Source organism: Diorhabda carinulata, chromosome 9 (genome assembly GCF_026250575.1).
Source record: "Diorhabda carinulata isolate Delta chromosome 9, icDioCari1.1, whole genome shotgun sequence".
NCBI lineage: Eukaryota > Metazoa > Arthropoda > Insecta > Coleoptera > Chrysomelidae > Diorhabda > Diorhabda carinulata.
In genome coordinates this window covers 12,077,224-12,095,366 of record NC_079468.1, presented here as the reverse complement: position 1 = coordinate 12,095,366, position 18,143 = coordinate 12,077,224, and the positions used below count along the sequence as shown (strand labels likewise).

The 18,143-nt window shown below is 29.0% G+C and overlaps 1 protein-coding gene across 2 annotated transcripts in view; it reads left to right on the top strand.

Annotated features, from left to right (window-relative positions):
* The window catches only part of LOC130898291 (PAN2-PAN3 deadenylation complex catalytic subunit PAN2), a 59,687-nt gene extending 43,665 nt beyond the window's left edge, over positions 1-16,022 (top strand). For both annotated transcript variants that reach the window (XM_057807485.1, XM_057807486.1), the window contains exons 15-20: positions 4,134-4,275; positions 4,895-5,209; positions 6,387-6,610; positions 7,806-8,027; positions 8,253-8,362; positions 11,784-16,022. In XM_057807485.1, coding sequence (XP_057663468.1) covers positions 4,134-4,275; positions 4,895-5,209; positions 6,387-6,610; positions 7,806-8,027; positions 8,253-8,362; positions 11,784-11,950 — 1,180 coding nt within the window. In that variant the 3' untranslated portion in view covers positions 11,951-16,022. The remainder of the gene's footprint in view (positions 1-4,133; positions 4,276-4,894; positions 5,210-6,386; positions 6,611-7,805; positions 8,028-8,252; positions 8,363-11,783) is intronic.
* Positions 16,023-18,143: the final 2,121 nt, after the last annotated feature.

Here is an 18,143-nt window from a genome sequence, read left to right as displayed (position 1 = left end):
GTTTCATCGTATTCATCTACCAATGTTTTACCTAATTCCAAAGAAATAGGTAGAATGGTAGATCCCGTTACATAATTTTCTCCAGACAGAGTTTCTGAAATGTTTTCAATTGGAGTTAGTAATTCCAGGATAACATTCCGGAGTTTCAAATCGTCAGCGTTTAGTATCAGCTTTAATATAATAATGTCCATTATTATAGGTTTGTAAAACATTTTAGAGATTTACTTCTTGTTGAAAAATTATCTTGATTAAATTTAAAAGAGATCACCATCGCGTTTTAGAAAAGGAAGGAATTTCTGTTTCCTTAATGTTGTATTTTTTCTGAATTATTTTTAAATCTCTTAACAGCTTTCCAACTATGTGCAAAAATATTCTCAATTTTTTTAATTTTACCTATAATTTCGCTTACTTTTGCTTTTTAAAACATTTATTTACTGCAACATTAATTGCATGTCCAAAACAACATATATGGGCTATTCCCATTTCCTTATTAGCTTTTAATATATTACTTCCTTAATCTGTGGTAAACGATGTATTTGCTTTTTCTTCTGCTTTTCCACTCGTTTAAAATAAGATTTATATTATTACATAAGTTTTCAGCAGTAGGATCTTTATCTATTTCATAACAGCTCAAACAAACGCTTACTAACCGATAATTTTCGTCTACAAAATGGCATGTAAGGGCGATCGGTGGTACAAGATATAAATTTGGCTTGTTTTAAAATGGCTTCAATAACTCTGCGCGTTCCATTATACAATTAGAAATTAACTTTTGTGATAATGTGTTTCTGCTGGGTAATTTATAGCTTCCATTTAAAACTTGTACAAATTTTGAAACCGTCTTTTTCTACTATATTATAAGGCATCATTTCTGTACCTACGAATAAAGCTAAAGCCATGTCGGTTTTGGTTTGTAACTTTTTTGTCATCGTAAAGCTTTTTATGGACGCTTGTTTGGAAGTTGAAGGGACTTTTATTAATGGAGGTATCTGTGATGAAGAAGTCGATTCTGTCGATACTACTGAGATGTCATCTACATCAGTAGTTTGGATCACGATATTGCTTGGCGACAAAAGATTTCCTCTTTATAACTCGACATTCTAAAAACTAAAGCATTTATTAGTGATTTTATTTTATGCCGCTATATACTGATTTATTATCCATAATTAGTTCTCGTATATCAAATAATATAGCTATTTCGTTTATACGCAGAATTATTTGTTAGCCCCAATTTTGCCTTCTCCTTATATAGATGGTTCAAACATCTCCTTTTTAATGTAAGTATTCTTTGTTTTTATGCTCAACAATTATTTTTTAATTTTACCTCAGAAATAATTTATTGGCCGAAAAAATCAAAATTATCTCTTATTTTTGTTTTCCTTTCCCTGAGGGATTTTGCTCAAACTCAATCTGAACCGACCATTTGTGCAAAATTTCCAATGGATTGTTCAGCTAACTGCAAAAGTGTCGGTTTCGGATGTCGGCCGACACTTTTTTGGCATAGCTCGCATTCGGTAAATGCCTAGAGCGTAGCGACTGTAACGAACGATGAGAAACTTCGTTCCAAAAAATGCACTATATCCTTGTACCATCTATACGATAATAAAATGAGTAGTTTGTACTATGAAATAATATTTACCTTGATTCATCATCGCTTATTTCAGTACTCGCAGATTTATCTGTTCGATGAATATTTTGCATCTCAGCGTAAAGAAGTGTATGCTTTGCCTTCAAGTGATTCCTTAAATTGGTAGTGTTATCACATGACTTAATGTTTTTTTTTACATTTTCTATAAACTGAGGTGTCTCCAGTTCCAGATTTATTGAAGTAATGCCAAAGTAAGCTTCTTCCTCTACTTTCTTCCATATTCCTAAAAAAAGCATAATTCAGACAAAAAATGCTGAATCTGCAGCTCATTCACATTATTTTTATTACCAACTGCAAGAATAAACTTTAAACTAGCCGCACTCAAAAAATTTGACAGCATTATAATATACACTGTATATACTCTGTATAATCAAAGGTTATAGTAATTGTAATTAACTCAAAAAAATAGCTGACAAAAATTTTAAGCAAAACTTTTTGTAAATGATCATCAAAAACTAGAAAATAATTGGCAGACAAACCTGGATCCCCTTCAATGGAATTAGTAATAATCATAATCATAAAAATTAGCAATAGTCTTAATCATAATAACAAATTGGTAATTTGGTTATGCTTAGAAACTCACCTTGATTTTTTCTTTGCACACTTCAAACAATCAATCGGAAAGCACAGTGATAGGATAGGTCGAATTAAAAAACAAACGTTATGTGAAATATCAAATCTCTTTTATGATGTACACTGCCAAAAGTGCCAAAGCGTCATATCACAATGGTTCTAATAAAGCAAATGATCTAATATTTTTTGTCCTGTGATCAAAAAAAAAATGCAGCAGCAAAATTATCTATGCGGCACTAGACCGCAAAGGTTTCATTCTTCGCCGACACCTATATTAAATAAAATAAAAAACTTATAAGTCGCGGGCCGCTGGACACTAACATCAAAGAAAATAATATTTTCTATTTTTTTAAGGTAAGAATAATTTTTGTACCTAGTTAACTTAAATAAGTTTAAATGTTATATACCTAATTATCAATATGTAGGTATTTGTATTTGGTTTAAGCGATTAATTAAAAGGGAGTGTGTTCTTACTTAATTTTAAGGAATTGATCAATATAATCAATAATTGTGATCCATTTAATACAATGTGGGCAAAAGAAAAATATTTCTTGATTACAGCAGCTATAAAGTTGAAAAATAACATTGTGATTTGATTCCCACCAAAATAAAACTAAACAATAGAAATATTTCTTATTATTCATTTCTCAGAGAGAGGATTACCTTAATAGGTAAGTTTCTGCAAAGAAAAAAGAAGAAGTTGACGATGTCAAGTTTTGGACTCAGTATACCTACAGAACAGAGTATTGAGTTACAGGTTATAGGACCACAAAAAAGTACAAAAGTGTGAAAATTATGAAAAAGAATCAATCTTCGATAAATTGATTATTTTCGATTAATCGATATTTTTATATTTTCTGATTAATCGATATTTTTCGATTAATCGATTATTATGCCCACCCTTAGTTCCGGTACCAATTATGGAAATTTCTAAATGTATTATATACTTAATGTGCAATATTATCTTTAATAGTGTACTTGCATTTTTTAAAAGGTATTTATTTTTTTGATTATTTTATAAGTTCTTGATATGAAATAACGTTAGAAAGTAAAATATTTAATTAAAAGTGAAAAAATAATATCTAAATATTTAATGAAAAATCGCAAAAATTTGAAATTTTTTACTACATAAGAAAACGATTCTCATTGGTTTTCAGTTGTAGCGTCATAGCTTTAACAAAAAAATGAGCAATTGTCTGCTTGATGATCACTAGGTTATCGTTGGCGGCAACGTAGCGTGTGATGTTATAATACTGTTTTTATTCATTAGTTATGTATGAATAAAACATTTTTCTGTATATAAGGATAAAATGAATAAACCTTTTATAGCTTCTTACATTATTATATTATATAATTACGTTAAAAATTAAAAGCATAATAAACTTAATTACCATAAAATATTAAAATAAATTTGAATCTTACTTACATTAAAATGATCCTGGCAACAGAAATAATTACATCTTACAGGATCGTCAAAACGCGCAACACTTCCATTTTTGTTGTATATTCGAATTTTTTGATATCATAAAAAAACTGGTGTTTTAGTCGTGGTATTTTTATATCCTGGCACAAAACACGATTTATATACCATTTTTCAGGTTAATAAAAGTTTAATATTTTAGAGTAACCGAAAGAATAACTGTCGTATTTACTTTGTATCATATGTTTAGTGTTTATTTTATACCTACGACGTCACGCAATATGGCGGGCTTACTGAAATGTTTAAACTATGGACAACATTTTTTTCTCTATAAATATTGATCAAAAAATTATAATAAAAGTTGTATATGAACTATCCAAAACTATTTTTTATATACTGAAATATTGTCCTGGAAATGCTGATAACCGCAACGGTAACTGTTTATGTGGTATATGAAATTACATGTTCAAATGCATTTAAATTTTTTTTTAGGTTTAGGCATAGTTTTGATAATGCAGTACCTGTACCTCCTTCCAAGAATCCTTACTGTAGCAACAATTGGTTGCCCCATAAGGTTCAGTTAGTTTTAAAAGAAGACGAACTAGAAATAACTAAAATTGAGAGTGACAAAGAGGTAATGTAATATTGTTCTAATAACTATTGTATGTTTTTCAACATATGTCCTACGATGAGCTAATTTAACATGTATATCAGAAACTATTGGTAATATTTTCCTGACAACTTGTATACTAGAGTTTGATTCCATGTCTACATCTACGATTTTTTGTTTTATATATTTATTTATTTAATTATTATGGTCTTTCTATCCATTTTAATATTCATTGTTGATTTTTACTTTTTGTTTAAAAAGATATGTGTTGCTCTTTGTTATATGTTAATCTTGTGTAATTTTTTGGCTTAATTAATTTTTTGTTACTCTCAGTTACCACATTTTAAGAAATAGTGTGGATGCTGAATGAGAATGGACTTAATGGAATCACCTATATTTCGATAGTTATTTTCTCTAACCAAATTGGAGTCTCACGTACATAAGTGTAAATTCAACTATTAATTTCACTTTCACTATAGGCAGGAAGTTCGAAATTTATTAATGGCGTGAAATTTATTGTTATAATAATATATAATATACAATAATTTTATACAAAGTTCATATATATCAATATATCATGACTAAATAGCTTGGGTTCTAATAATAAAAATTCTTATTCGTGTCTATTATGTCTTATATATAGGAAGTATCTGCATCAGAAGATATTCATAATATGAAGAAATATGAACTTTCGGCTGTTGTTTGTTATATTAATGACCAATCTACATCTGAAAAACGAAACTTAGTGGCTTTAATTCGAGTACCTGATTCCTACTTTAAAGACAGAGATAAAGAATCGGACCAGACGTGGTATTTATTTAATGATTTTAGTATCAGTCCTGTTTCTTCACACGAAGCTACCTGGTTTAGTCTTGATTGGAAAATACCATGTGTTCTCTTTTATACATGTAATGATGGTGTAGGCAACACACCTGAAGTGAAACAGAAGCTGCTCAGGGTAAGTTTACTTGTGTATTGCTCTCAACTCAAACTTCATGTAATTAGATATGTGATTCTTTTAGAAATCTAAGACTTTAGAAAAGGTATGAAAACAATTCTTTATTGAATGCTTTGTGATATTTAAAACTGTATATTTTATTTGACATTTAGTTATTACGAGGTTTACTATTTAATTTTTGAAATACACAAAAAAGCAAATATTTATAATTACACACAAATTTGACTTATTTTTCACTATGGCATATAAATGTGAAATATTATTTTTTATTGAGTATATTTATTTATTTTTGTTGAACGACATATTTTTAGAACTTTCGGCTTTCACCTATGAAATTAATGTCAAAAAAATTAAAGCGTAAGTGAGTCATTTAGAAAATGTTAATACATATTCTACTTTTGTTCTTTGTTTCTTGTTATTAGCCCTAAATATTTAAAAATTTCTGCCTGATATGTCTTGTTTTTTTCTGTATACATTCATGAATTTTGTAATTTATTTGTCAACCTTCACAAAAAAATGTAAAATTATTGAATACCAGTCAATGTAATTTTCTGCGCTTTATTTATTGCAAAAGTAAACTCGATGTTGTTTTCAAATATTGAAATAGTATCAGTTTATTAATTATAGAAAAACGGTCAAGGTAATTTACGTTGAATCAGGAAAGTATGAATTTATTCAAAATTAATGCTTTATTAAAGATAAATATTATAAAAGAAACACAATAGATTTTTAATTTATTTCAAGGCGAAACGAAACCCTTACAGAATGATTATTTACACAATTGGTTGATTTAATCTTTTAATAGTAGAGTTATATCTGCTAAATGGAAAACAAATTGTAACGACATTTTTATAGAGAAAAATATGAAGATTGTTTGAAATTCTACAATTTAAATTTTTAAATATCAAATCGAACTTAAATCATATTGTTAATTTTTTCTGGTGTTCAAGTTAATTTTGTTTTTTTCTTCAAATACCTCTACCATTAATCATTATAAAAATCTATTCAATTGAAAAAAAAATATTTCTATTCACATGATATTTGACAGAGTACTAGTTAAAAATAAATATATAATTATTTTCATTTTTATTACTATTTCATTAATTTGTCGATTGAAACAAAAAAATTCAACAACATATTTTTTCTAAAGAATGCATATATCTATTATCTTTATTAGGATGTTTTATTGGAAGACACGTCTCTAGCAGTGACAGGTGGATCTCGAGGAATATCTTTCAGTCCGTTACAAGACAACGAAATTTTAAAACCGGGAGATTTAGTTGCAATGGATGCGGAATTTGTTACACTGAACCAAGAAGAAGCTGAAATAAGAAGTGATGGAAAAATGTCTACTATTAAACCTTCTCAAATGTCAGTCGCAAGAATAACGTGTATTAGAGGGTATGCTTTCAGGCTTATTTTGTTTGAATTTTTTCAACCTGTTGTGTGGTCTTTGCAGATATCAGTTACTAAAATTTTATTTGTCTCTCCCTTTAGTGCTAAGATTTCTATATATTGATATTAAAAAATTGTTCACACTAATTACAACACTATCAAAAATTTAATAACTATCACTTCACTTATATATATATATATATATATATATATATATATATATATATATATATATATATATATATATATATATAATCACCTTTTACAAACCGAATATCATACTCCGCCTATCTTCAATATTTAACTAACTAACTCTTACACTTCAAACTTCTGCCATATACATATATCCTTTCTATAACGTTCTAGAACAGAGGTGCATAACATTTTAGTGAACGAGGGCCAAATGTAATTTCAAATGAATAGTGGCGGATGCAAGGTAGGCCAACCTATCTGCATTGTAAATTTTCTGTCTCTACTTCCATAACTAATTAATATATGAACAAACTTATCTAATCTCAAATTATTATAACCTAGAAAAGTGTTATGATATCAGACCAAAAAATAAATTAATATGTTCATATACATCCAACAGAAATACTGCAACTAACTGTACGCATGGTTTCCAACTCACCACTCATCAACAAAACTCTCTGAATGCGACTTGACTCTGCACAGCGGTGAGAAATAGCTATTGCTGATGGCCATTGCGTTCGCGTATGCGCACAATACTAAAACTATTTTGAAATGGAGTGCTTGACGCTTCTTATCACTATGGATGATACAGACAAAACGGTATAATATTAAAGAAATGTGACATAGTCAACAAAAACTTTACGAAATAATTATTTGCTTGCAGTTTATTTCAGACTAAGAAATAATATTGCATGGGGCCCGTGGGCGGAGGGTTGTGCACCCCTATTCTAGGACATTGTAGAACTTTAGGTGTCTACTTTTTTTAGAAACATCTAGCGCAATAGCTGAACGCTTACGTAATAATAGATAGAGCCACTATCTTTTATAGTTTTCATTACATTAGGCTATGACCATGCACCCGTCATATTATTTTATTATGAATATAATTATGAGTTAATTTCAAGACATGAAATTGAAGACAAATACAGTGAGACATAAATTATTCACTCACTACTTTATACTGTTCTATTGTTAGTTAAATATATTTCTAAATATAATATGTTTTTAGGAGTGGTCAATTAGAATACACACCTTTTATAGATGATTATATCTCAACTCAAGAACAAGTTGTCGATTATTTAACAAAATTCTCGGGTATTAAACCTGGTGACTTGGATGCAAATTTCAGTTCTAAACATTTAACAACATTGAAATCTACTTACAAAAAATTGAGATACTTAATCGATATTGGGGTAATTTTTGTTGGACATGGGCTAAAAAACGACTTCAGGCAAGTGTTATTTATTTTTTATTACAATCTCCAACTTTCTTTTTAGTGCATATCAGAGTCGAATCTCAGCCCTAATTAGTAACTAAAAGTAAAATTTTCTTGAATTTTGTAATATATTTTCATCTTATGAGATCATTTGATAAAAATGATGTAGCAACTAAAAGGAATTTATATTTGTAATATTTACTTTTTTATTGTACTTTAATAATCGATTGTAAATTGTAGGGTGATTAATTTGGTTGTTCCTCCTGAACAAATAGTCGATACCGTGCAATTATTCCACTTGCCCCATCATAGAATGGTGTCGTTGCGATTTCTAGCGTGGCATTTCTTAGGTAAGTTAATTACTCAGAGTTAATTATTTTTGTATAATTTATCCAATATCCTGATTGGAAATTATGAAAATTTCGTATTCTTGAGAAAGAAATGTCACTTTTATGCAATTACTTTCGATTGAAATATAGACCATCTAATGTACTTTGTTATTTCAGTTACCACTGATGTGGTTCAATATGTTTAATTTTTTATTTATTAAGATCTTGAAACATTTAACGTCTTATCACACATATTTATGCTGTTGATATTGAATGATACAAGTAATAAAGTCAAAGACCATTCTGTATATGAATAAAAATATATAGGATGATTGATTACTATGAGAAAGCTCGGTGCCTCCTTTGCCCTTTGATATATCAATTTGCATATTTGAGGGATTATAGCAGTTCAGTCTTCAAATCTAAAAAATATTTACAGTCTTAGAGGGTGTTCCAGAATGCTGTGCCATATCAATGCTACATTTTTTAAAATTAAACATCCTATATTTTATTCCATATGTGGAATCAGCTTACCTTCCCCATTACACTGTAGGGTTGTGATGTGATCTACGAGATCTTTCAAAAGTACAATGTAAGAGAAATTCAAGAATTAAGATCTGTTGCGGCCAAAACATTCGATAAGTAGTAAAAATGCTTTCCTGTTTTAGTAAGGTATTTTTTACCGTTTTCTGGCGTTCATTTAAAACTGATCAGTTTTGCTTCACTAACAAATGAGACATCTGAGGCTCTGAGTAAAATGTTAGGAGAGCTAAGGAAAAGTTGATCGCAATGTACGCCGATAACACGAACACAAACTTTGGCAGTGCTGCAGAAAGAAATTATCAGAGTAGGGTGTTGACCTCACATTGTTCTAACTGCATACAGATTGTCTGTAATTTGACAATGAATGCTTTGCTGTTAAAGTGTATAAGTACTTTCACATATACACAGTACGAACCGAGGAACTGAAGGAATTCTGTGAATTTGCTCTTCGTCTAGCTATTGATGGCATTCTTAAAATTTTTGACGGCTTAAAGTCTTATTTCCTTTTTCAGGAAAAATGTCCTGTTTTTATTAAATAGCACTTTGAAAACCTCTGTTTCAAACTGGCTGGTGTTTGTTACCTCACAGATTTCAACTTTTGATGAAACAGTTGTGAAGATAGAAAAAAAATAACATATTTGCAACGGAAGTGGCTTGGCGCATGAGTTCACTGAAAAGTGTTCTGACGTTAACAAAGAAAGGAATTATCCCTAGCAATGTAAATCAGTTCAGGTGGCGCTCACAAACTACAATAGGTCTTATTACAAACTCTTCCGTCATGGGATAAGATCCAAAGCAGCCTTTTTGTGTTTGATGCCAACCAGACCAAACAGATTCGTGAAAATGGAGAAATAAAGCTCTTTGATTAATGGCAATGCGTCAAAGAAAAAATATTAGAAAATATATCTGAGTGGAATAGAGGTTGATAAAAACAAGGTAAAAACTGCAGTTGAGAAAAGGTGGAAACAGGTTTTTTTCAAGCTGAGCAAAGAAGACATTTCCTATAATGTAATTCTCAAGGTCGTTGAATTTGCGATGTGTCTTCCAGGAACAAGTACTCAAGTTGGACATGTAATTTCCCTGATGAATAACGGTAAAATTTCGTCTACAGATCGATACGGTAAGTTCCGTGTTGATGGTTCAAGTGAATTCCGGTCATTCTTGTAATGAATTTTACGAAATTCTTATAAAAAACAAAAGTGTATTGAAAAAAATGAGCAATACCAGATGTACCTTTAGAATAAAGAAAAAGATACTACACAACAATCAGGACATTGTAGAAAAAATATTAATTAAACTGTCACTGGTATTGATGTTGATAGAACCCACTATTAATTGAAGTGAATTTGTTTTATTTCAAGAAAAAAATTTTGTTAGAAAATGTTTTGAAGTTTTGTAAATACTCTGTTTTGTATTTAGTTTCATCAATTTCATAAACATAATGAGTTTTTTGCATAAACAACTATGAAACATTTTTATTTAGTTTTGGATTAGGCCAGTATTAAACATCGTAAAAATATTTTACACCTTTTGATGTTTTAAAGGCTTTGAAATTCAAATGCAAAATAAATTTTGGAATTTCCGGTACATTTGACTTCTTTCCTGTACCCTACACCTTAACCGCAAAAATAATCTGACTGTTCCGTTTTTGAACAAAGTATTTATGACCAGCTTAAGCTATTTCCAAATATGCAATAAACTATAGGGTGTTTCATTTTAAAAAATGTGACTTTGATATGACGTGGCATTCTGGAGCACCCTGAGAGATTGTGAATAATTTCAAAATGTGAAGACTAATGATGACTATAATCCATAAAGTTTTCAAATTGATATGTCAAATGACAAAGGAGGCATTGAAATTCATCATACTAATCAATCACCCTGTGACAATAAAAATACAATAAAAACTCCCTTTTATAAAAAACACAAATATTTTATCAAATTAGATCTGAAATTATAAATTCCATCTTAAATTGTATTTTGATAGTCATATGGTAAGTTATCTATTAATAGATATATTAGGATTTTCAATAGTTGTGTTCCTTTTGCATGAAGTTTCAGATAATTTGAACTCATTTGAGTGTAGCCCATTGAATTCTATGCCCCATTAAATTACTCAAATCAGATGAAATGAGATATTCACCTCCCCTCTACCGATGCGGCCCCAATTTTTGTTTTACAGAAATAACTCAGTTCAGTTATTTGACGAATGATTGGAAAGGTTGAGGATATGTTTACGTGTTTTTTTATTAGTGCCTAATAAGCCTGGTAATAACATCGTGGTTGAGATTTGTGAAGTTATTTTTATTTTGTCATTCCATTTGACCCACCATATCAAAGTGAGAACATGTGAGCTGATATTATCAACTCAATTTGGAAAAAATGAGATCATTTGCAAAAGGAAAACTATAAATGTCACTTAGTATTTTGATGAAATCTTAAATTAAGTTGAAATATTAAAAAATAATTTCTGTAAGAAACCGTGTCCGTGACCTTAAATTAGGTCTAAAATTAAGAACATTCATTTAAGAAAATAAATATAGATTTCTATACCAACAATATGTCTAATATAATTGGAACTTCACTTACCTGGGTACATCGATTCTCGATTAAACATTTTTTTTCTTCACTTTAGTTATTTTAGTGTGTATGCTTTATTTCTTCTCTGATAACTGTCTAAATTATAATGAATGATGTTTCTAAATTGTTGCCAAAATTCGAGTCTTAAGTTGAGTCAAAGATTTCATATTAATTATAATTTATGTGTGTATCATACTTAACTATAATCTGAGCTAATCCCAAGCTATCTTTTCCGACTTTTAACTTATGTTTTTCATTTCCTGTAGTAATTCTCAGCATTCTACTTTCTGTTGAAGTCCATTATTAATCTTGTTTATAGGAATGAAAATTCAGTCTGAAACTCACGATTCGATTGAAGACGCTAGAGCAGCCCTCCAACTGTATAAAAAGTACAAACAATTAGAAGAACAAAAAAAGGTAGGAGATGCATTAGCTGAATTATATGAAACAGGTAAATTGCTGAACTGGAAGGTACCAGAAGACTAAATGCAAATACTGAAAAAAAAGAATTGGAAATACTATATAAAAATAGTCAAGATGATATTACTTTTAGATATGTAAGTTAAAAATTTAGGAGGAGAAAAAAACGTGTTCTCAGTGGCAAGAGATTAGTTGAGACTACAAAAGAATATTCTAGAACAAATTTGTTATAACACGAAAAAACTTCTAAATCTAAATATTCCTTAAATCTGTTTATATGATTTGAAATGGAATTATTCAACAAATTGATTTTAGTTTGAAATTATTTTACAACACATGAAACAGTCTTGAAATTTTAATTGTATGTCCAATTTGTAGATAAACGTGTTAGAAATTTTAACCAAGTGTCAGAAGAAAGCGTTTTCATTTATTCAATGATTTCTATAACAATTTTGTTTAAATAACGTGAAAATTAATCCTTTTCCAAAGTTTTTGAAACTTAACTTTTTTTATACTATGTGTGTTTATCTTTTTGTAATCAATATGCGACTATTGAAATTTGTTGAATCAAACTTGCTTAAAATTTCTCTTGTAAAATTACGTTGTTAATTGATTGAGGTTAACTCAATTTAAAAATAAACTTTTTAGGTTCAAAATTATAGGTAAAACAATCAAAACAAATACTAACAAGTTAACTAAAAATATGAATCATATAATAGAAATTTTAGGCATAAAATCAGATTATCTGACCAATGTTGTATGAATTTTATTTCATGTCTTGATAATTGTGAAAATATGTATTTTAATTCTGACATGGTAAATTAGACAGGTATTCACTTCTGTTTTGATACTTGATATAGATCTATTTGTTTTGAAAATATACTTTCAGAAAAATTTTATCTTATTAATATAGATATATGACAAATTTAAGGTACAAAATAAAAAACAAATACTTCCAATTTTTCTATACAACATTTATAAACAGAATTAAGGTTTAATATTCCCACTTGTTTGATAATACTGTTTAAAATATTGATAAAAGAATAAGGAAAAAGAAAGAAATAAATAACAGAAATATTGATATATTTTAAGGTTACAGGAACATTCGTTCACATAAAACTGGCGTTTATCACGTGAAACATTTTCATTCTCTCAAAAACAATATTAATTATATCAATATTTTACTTTGAAAATGTATTTCAATCAATAATACTGGGTTTTCCAAAAAAACTATTTGAGTTTTGTTTAGTTTACTATTGTATACAATACAAAACCATTATGCTAAAAATCCCATGTCCCTTAAAACGTTAAACAGGCAAAATCCAGAAGTGCTCAGAAAAAGCTCTAATTTTGATGATTTTTTTATTTTGTTTTTTATATTATTCCAATCCAGCAAATTTTTTATGTGAGAACAATATATTGTTTAAACAATATACGTGATATTAATGTAATTTAGTTCCATCTATGTTTATTATTATAATAATGGTTTTAGTTTTTTGTGATTATTCAATTTTAATGATATTTGTATGCATTAATTATTAGTTTTCATTTATGCTTCACCTTGGGTTAGAAAATTGTCTCAGTACACACAACCAAAATGTTGCCACCCACGTCTAATAGAACATTTCGAATGTTCAAAATTTGCCCAATGCTTCACAGTATCTACTTACTTAACTACCGTACAGAGGTATAATTGTAAAATAAATTGAGCTTGTAATCAATCTATTAATGAAAGAGTATACTGTTCTCTCCTATTTTATTTCAAACGAATAATTGAAATAAATTAATAGGTACGTGAATACGACTAAGAGACTAAATTCCCAGTCGGAAATGAAAACAATACATATATGAACAGAGGAGAGCCTTACGTTAATGAACAGTCTGCGTTCAGAATATAGAGCAACGAGTTAGATTGACGAGCTATCGGGAATATAATAGGGATGATATTCCAAGATAAGGGTGTGTGGACTTCAATTTGCAACTATTTCTACCATTAACAGTACGTGATAAACTTGCTATCAAATATGTCTAGTTAGCGATATAAATATAAAGTCTCGGTTTCAAGAAAGCTCCAAGAAAAATATGCCTTTAATTACCAATGCTATGGAATGTCATACTCGTGTATGACTAGAAGCCATACCTGCGAATGGAACATTTCGAGTGTTCAAATTTAGGTGAAAAAAGAGTCTCAAAAAGGTAGAATTCGAATGCTAACGATTTTTAGAAAATATGCAGCGGGTTTCAATTATATCCTTCACGTTAATTTCAGGGATTTACTTGTTCTTCTGACAATTAGGTTTATTGAATTTTATTTGTATTCTGAAGATATGAAATGATTTCTGGAGTCAACTAAGAATTGTTGGAGGTAACCAATGAAGTTTAAATGAAATTTTTCATTGTATACCTAATCTTGTATAACATTGATTGTGGTAATCTTGATTTATTTGTTGTCGTCTTAAATTCACTTCATAGGATAAATTGTACGAAGAATGATAAATTTCTTCGTTTCATTCCATCCTGCGTGATTCCTAGATTAAAATTTGGATTCTATTAAGAGGGCTTCGGGCTTTAATTGGATTTCTTTAGCTGTAAAATGAGGTTTCTACAATTCATGGTTTGAACGAAAATTTAATTCCTTTTTTGTACAAAAAATATTGAAAAAATTCTGTAGTGAATAAAGTTTTGTTTCCATCGTTCCATAATAATAAATACTCACTTGTTTTTAATACTGTTATTACATATTGATATATAATTTACAATTATATTTACTAGTAATATGAAAATGTGTTATAAATATCTCTTCTAATTTTCATTGGACGTGATAGAAAATAATAGTTTTGTTCAACATTGATGTTGTTTCAACAATATAAATTATTTGCTCCTCTATCCGAAAGTTTTTTAATTATAAAAATTTAATAAAAAAACATCAAAGTCGGCCATTTTTAAATGAAACGACAATCAAGTACAAATCTTTTCTAAGAATTAATATACACTTCAATTAATATATACATTTCTTACTTGAATAGTAAGACATATAATTAATAATAATCAGGAATTCGTACTTCTGAATTGGAGTCCACAATCTATATCACATTTTGCAATTTGCATTTCTTGTATTTATTTTTCCTATAATGATTGGTTAGTAGTTGATGTTGTGTTTATATCTGATCATTATGTGGTAATGATTATTTGATCCAAATAACTTTTCAATATTTATGTTTATCTTCACTTCCTAAAAATTCAGATACTACATCTGAATATAATGCTATTTTAACATAGCGATAAATATATTTAGTAGGATATATGAATAATTTTATCAACTACAAAATTTAACCAACAACATATTTATGAATAATTAAAAAACAAAAGAATGGTTTTGCAACCAAGTGAAAGCAGGGTCAAAATTAAAAGGTCGACATTAATCGTTCTTGATCATGACTTATGTTATTGATATTCGTTTTTAACGTCTTGACATTATATGATTTTCTGTAAATAAATGAATTTGTGTGTATTCACAAATTAGTAATGTTTCATCTTGGTTTGATATATAGTTTAACAGCATATATGTGTCTTGTATTTTATTATATATACTATTATCATCGTGAATAAGAAAATTCTCAGAAACAAGTTCTCCCACCTCTACATGATTAAACTCCTGACATTGTCGACCCATACTTGAAAAATAAACTGAATGATTCCATTTTCGTCCAACTCTTTCCATATTTGAACTAATCTTTTATAGGATCGTTGACATACAGACAATATTTGGACTTATCAGTAAAAAACATCCATCCTCAGTCAGCCTTAGCCTAATTTTCTTGTTTTCTTTCTCTTTGGAATCTACGGTTGGTTCAAGGCACCAAGCAGCAATCCTAGTTTTTAAATTAGATTAGATTTGTGGTATCTGTGAGATGGTTGTATGAGAGACTTAAATCGACGACACTATAGTTACATTCTTATATGATTTTAGCACATTCATCATGAATTAAATTTTCATGTTGGCTTACCATAAGTTATTTTTGTAAATATCCAAAGGAATACAATACGCGTGCACTACACTCGAACACTAAATCGATATAATTTATAGAAAAAGTTGCATTTCACGGCATAAAGTAGAGTTAATGAAGATGAAGAGAAATTAGGAGAATCAGATCATTCAGTTAATCCAGTGATCATGAATCAAATGTTTCAATATATATTACATTGTTCTCGAGCAAGCTTTTCTATAGACTAATAATCCACTTATATTATTTCATTAGAATAATGTTTTATGGATTTATTAAAAAGCGAATCAAAACAACAGTTGGCCCATCTGAAATTATCTATTGTGTAATGTTATTTTTAGATATTCAGAATACGGCTTAGATTGTGCATTTGAAGTAATAAATGTATATAATGTAATTTAGTTTTTGTGCATACCTTTAATGCGTTCTTTTTGGAATACCCAGCATTACCATATCGTATATTTTTTCTGTGTCTGTCACATTTCAATAACAAGTTACTAGTCATTTTATACTGTATATTTTTATATGTATATTATTTTTTATAAACGAATTATCAATTTTTAATTCAATTTGTACAAACTTGAAATATTTTTTCATATGAAAATTTTGATATATCATTTCGTTGTTCTCAATCACTGCATTTATATGTGTCCATTCCATTGTTGTTTATACCTCAGGTTATGTTAAATCAAATTCATTAAATTATTTTTTCTATGGTCCTTAATAAACTTTTACAAAAAAAGGCATATTTTCATTTGTCTTGGTAAGAATATTTATATACGCTATTATTTTTTTAAACACATTCCTGAAAAAGAAATATTTAACCCAAATGCAATGCCGATTTTTCTCTATTAGTGGTAAAAACACCCAATTCGAATATTTTTTTTAAAAGGAAATAACAACCCACTGTCACTTAACCCAAATCAGTTAAGGCACCAACTTATAGGAGTAAACCTACTTAAGAGGTCTTTGGTGATATTAATTTTGACATCATGTTAAATGGCACTCATATTGATGTACACAAGGACTAATTGGTATTTTTACCGCCATGCAATTGTGTAGGTTAAGAAACAGCTGTACCCAGTAGTAGAAGGATATTTTGTTAACAATCTGTTGAATTGTTTCAAGTAGTGATTTTGTGAATTAAAAGTGATTGAACTAATTGTAAAATTAGCAGTCTAGACTTATATGTGAGTTTGCAAAGAAACACGAACAATTAAATATTGAACACATTTCAAAAGGTGATTAGATTCCAAGAAAGAAATCTTTTGAGGGTGATTGTGAAATTCTTCTAAATCTATATCCAGTTCCAACGAAAATTAATAGGATAGAAGGAAAAATACCCAAATTCGGGAAGAAGGTATGAGGCACAACGATATTCTACCATTCCTCAAACCTGACGATAGCTTCAAATCATTTGGTTTCAACAGTAGTCTTTCCAGTCTAGGACTAGACCCGGATCCTGATGCTGACCTCGAATTTTTCCTCAGCTCTAGTGAGCTGAGTGATGATAAGTCTTTGATTTCAAACAGTCTAAAACGTATCACATTAATGAAAACAATGTCTCTTTGCTCGATTCTTCTATTATTGATACCTCTCAAAGTTTCATTTTTGGAAAAAATGGAGAAAAAGAACTTCTAAAAATTCCAAGAGGTAGTTTTACGAAAAATTCCATTAAAAATAGCATCTCCAGTGGGAAAAAATTAAAGCATATTACCCGCTGGTAAAAAGCTAACCCCAAAAACTGGAAAAGAAACGAAAGTAAAAAGAGCAAAATATCTGCTTTGCCTTATACTAGTTCAAAATGTTTTTTAAATGATCCGAAAATTTTAGCAGAATTCATTGCCTCTTCATATGAAAAGCAAAAGGACACTATTTTGACGTTAGTGAAAGAAGCGAAATGAACAGGAAAAGAAAACGACTCTAAAAGGAAAGACAAGAAAAAAATTTTAGCTATGTATATTATTTTCTCAAACAAGGCCGAGAGAGTTTGTAAAAGTTTCTTCCTGTCAACACTCTGTATAAGCAATGGTCCTCTAAAAAAAGCATTCGCAAACAAGTATGAGATTAGTGGGCTTTTTTCAGCCACTGACAAAAGAGGTCATAAAACTCACCCAAACAAGACCCAAATATGGATTGAAAACAATAAAAAACATATTAAATCTTTTAGTAAAGGAGTATTTAAAAAATGTATATATGTATGTATGTATGTATATCGTCAAAATCATTTAGGGGGACAAGGTTTGCCAAAGGAA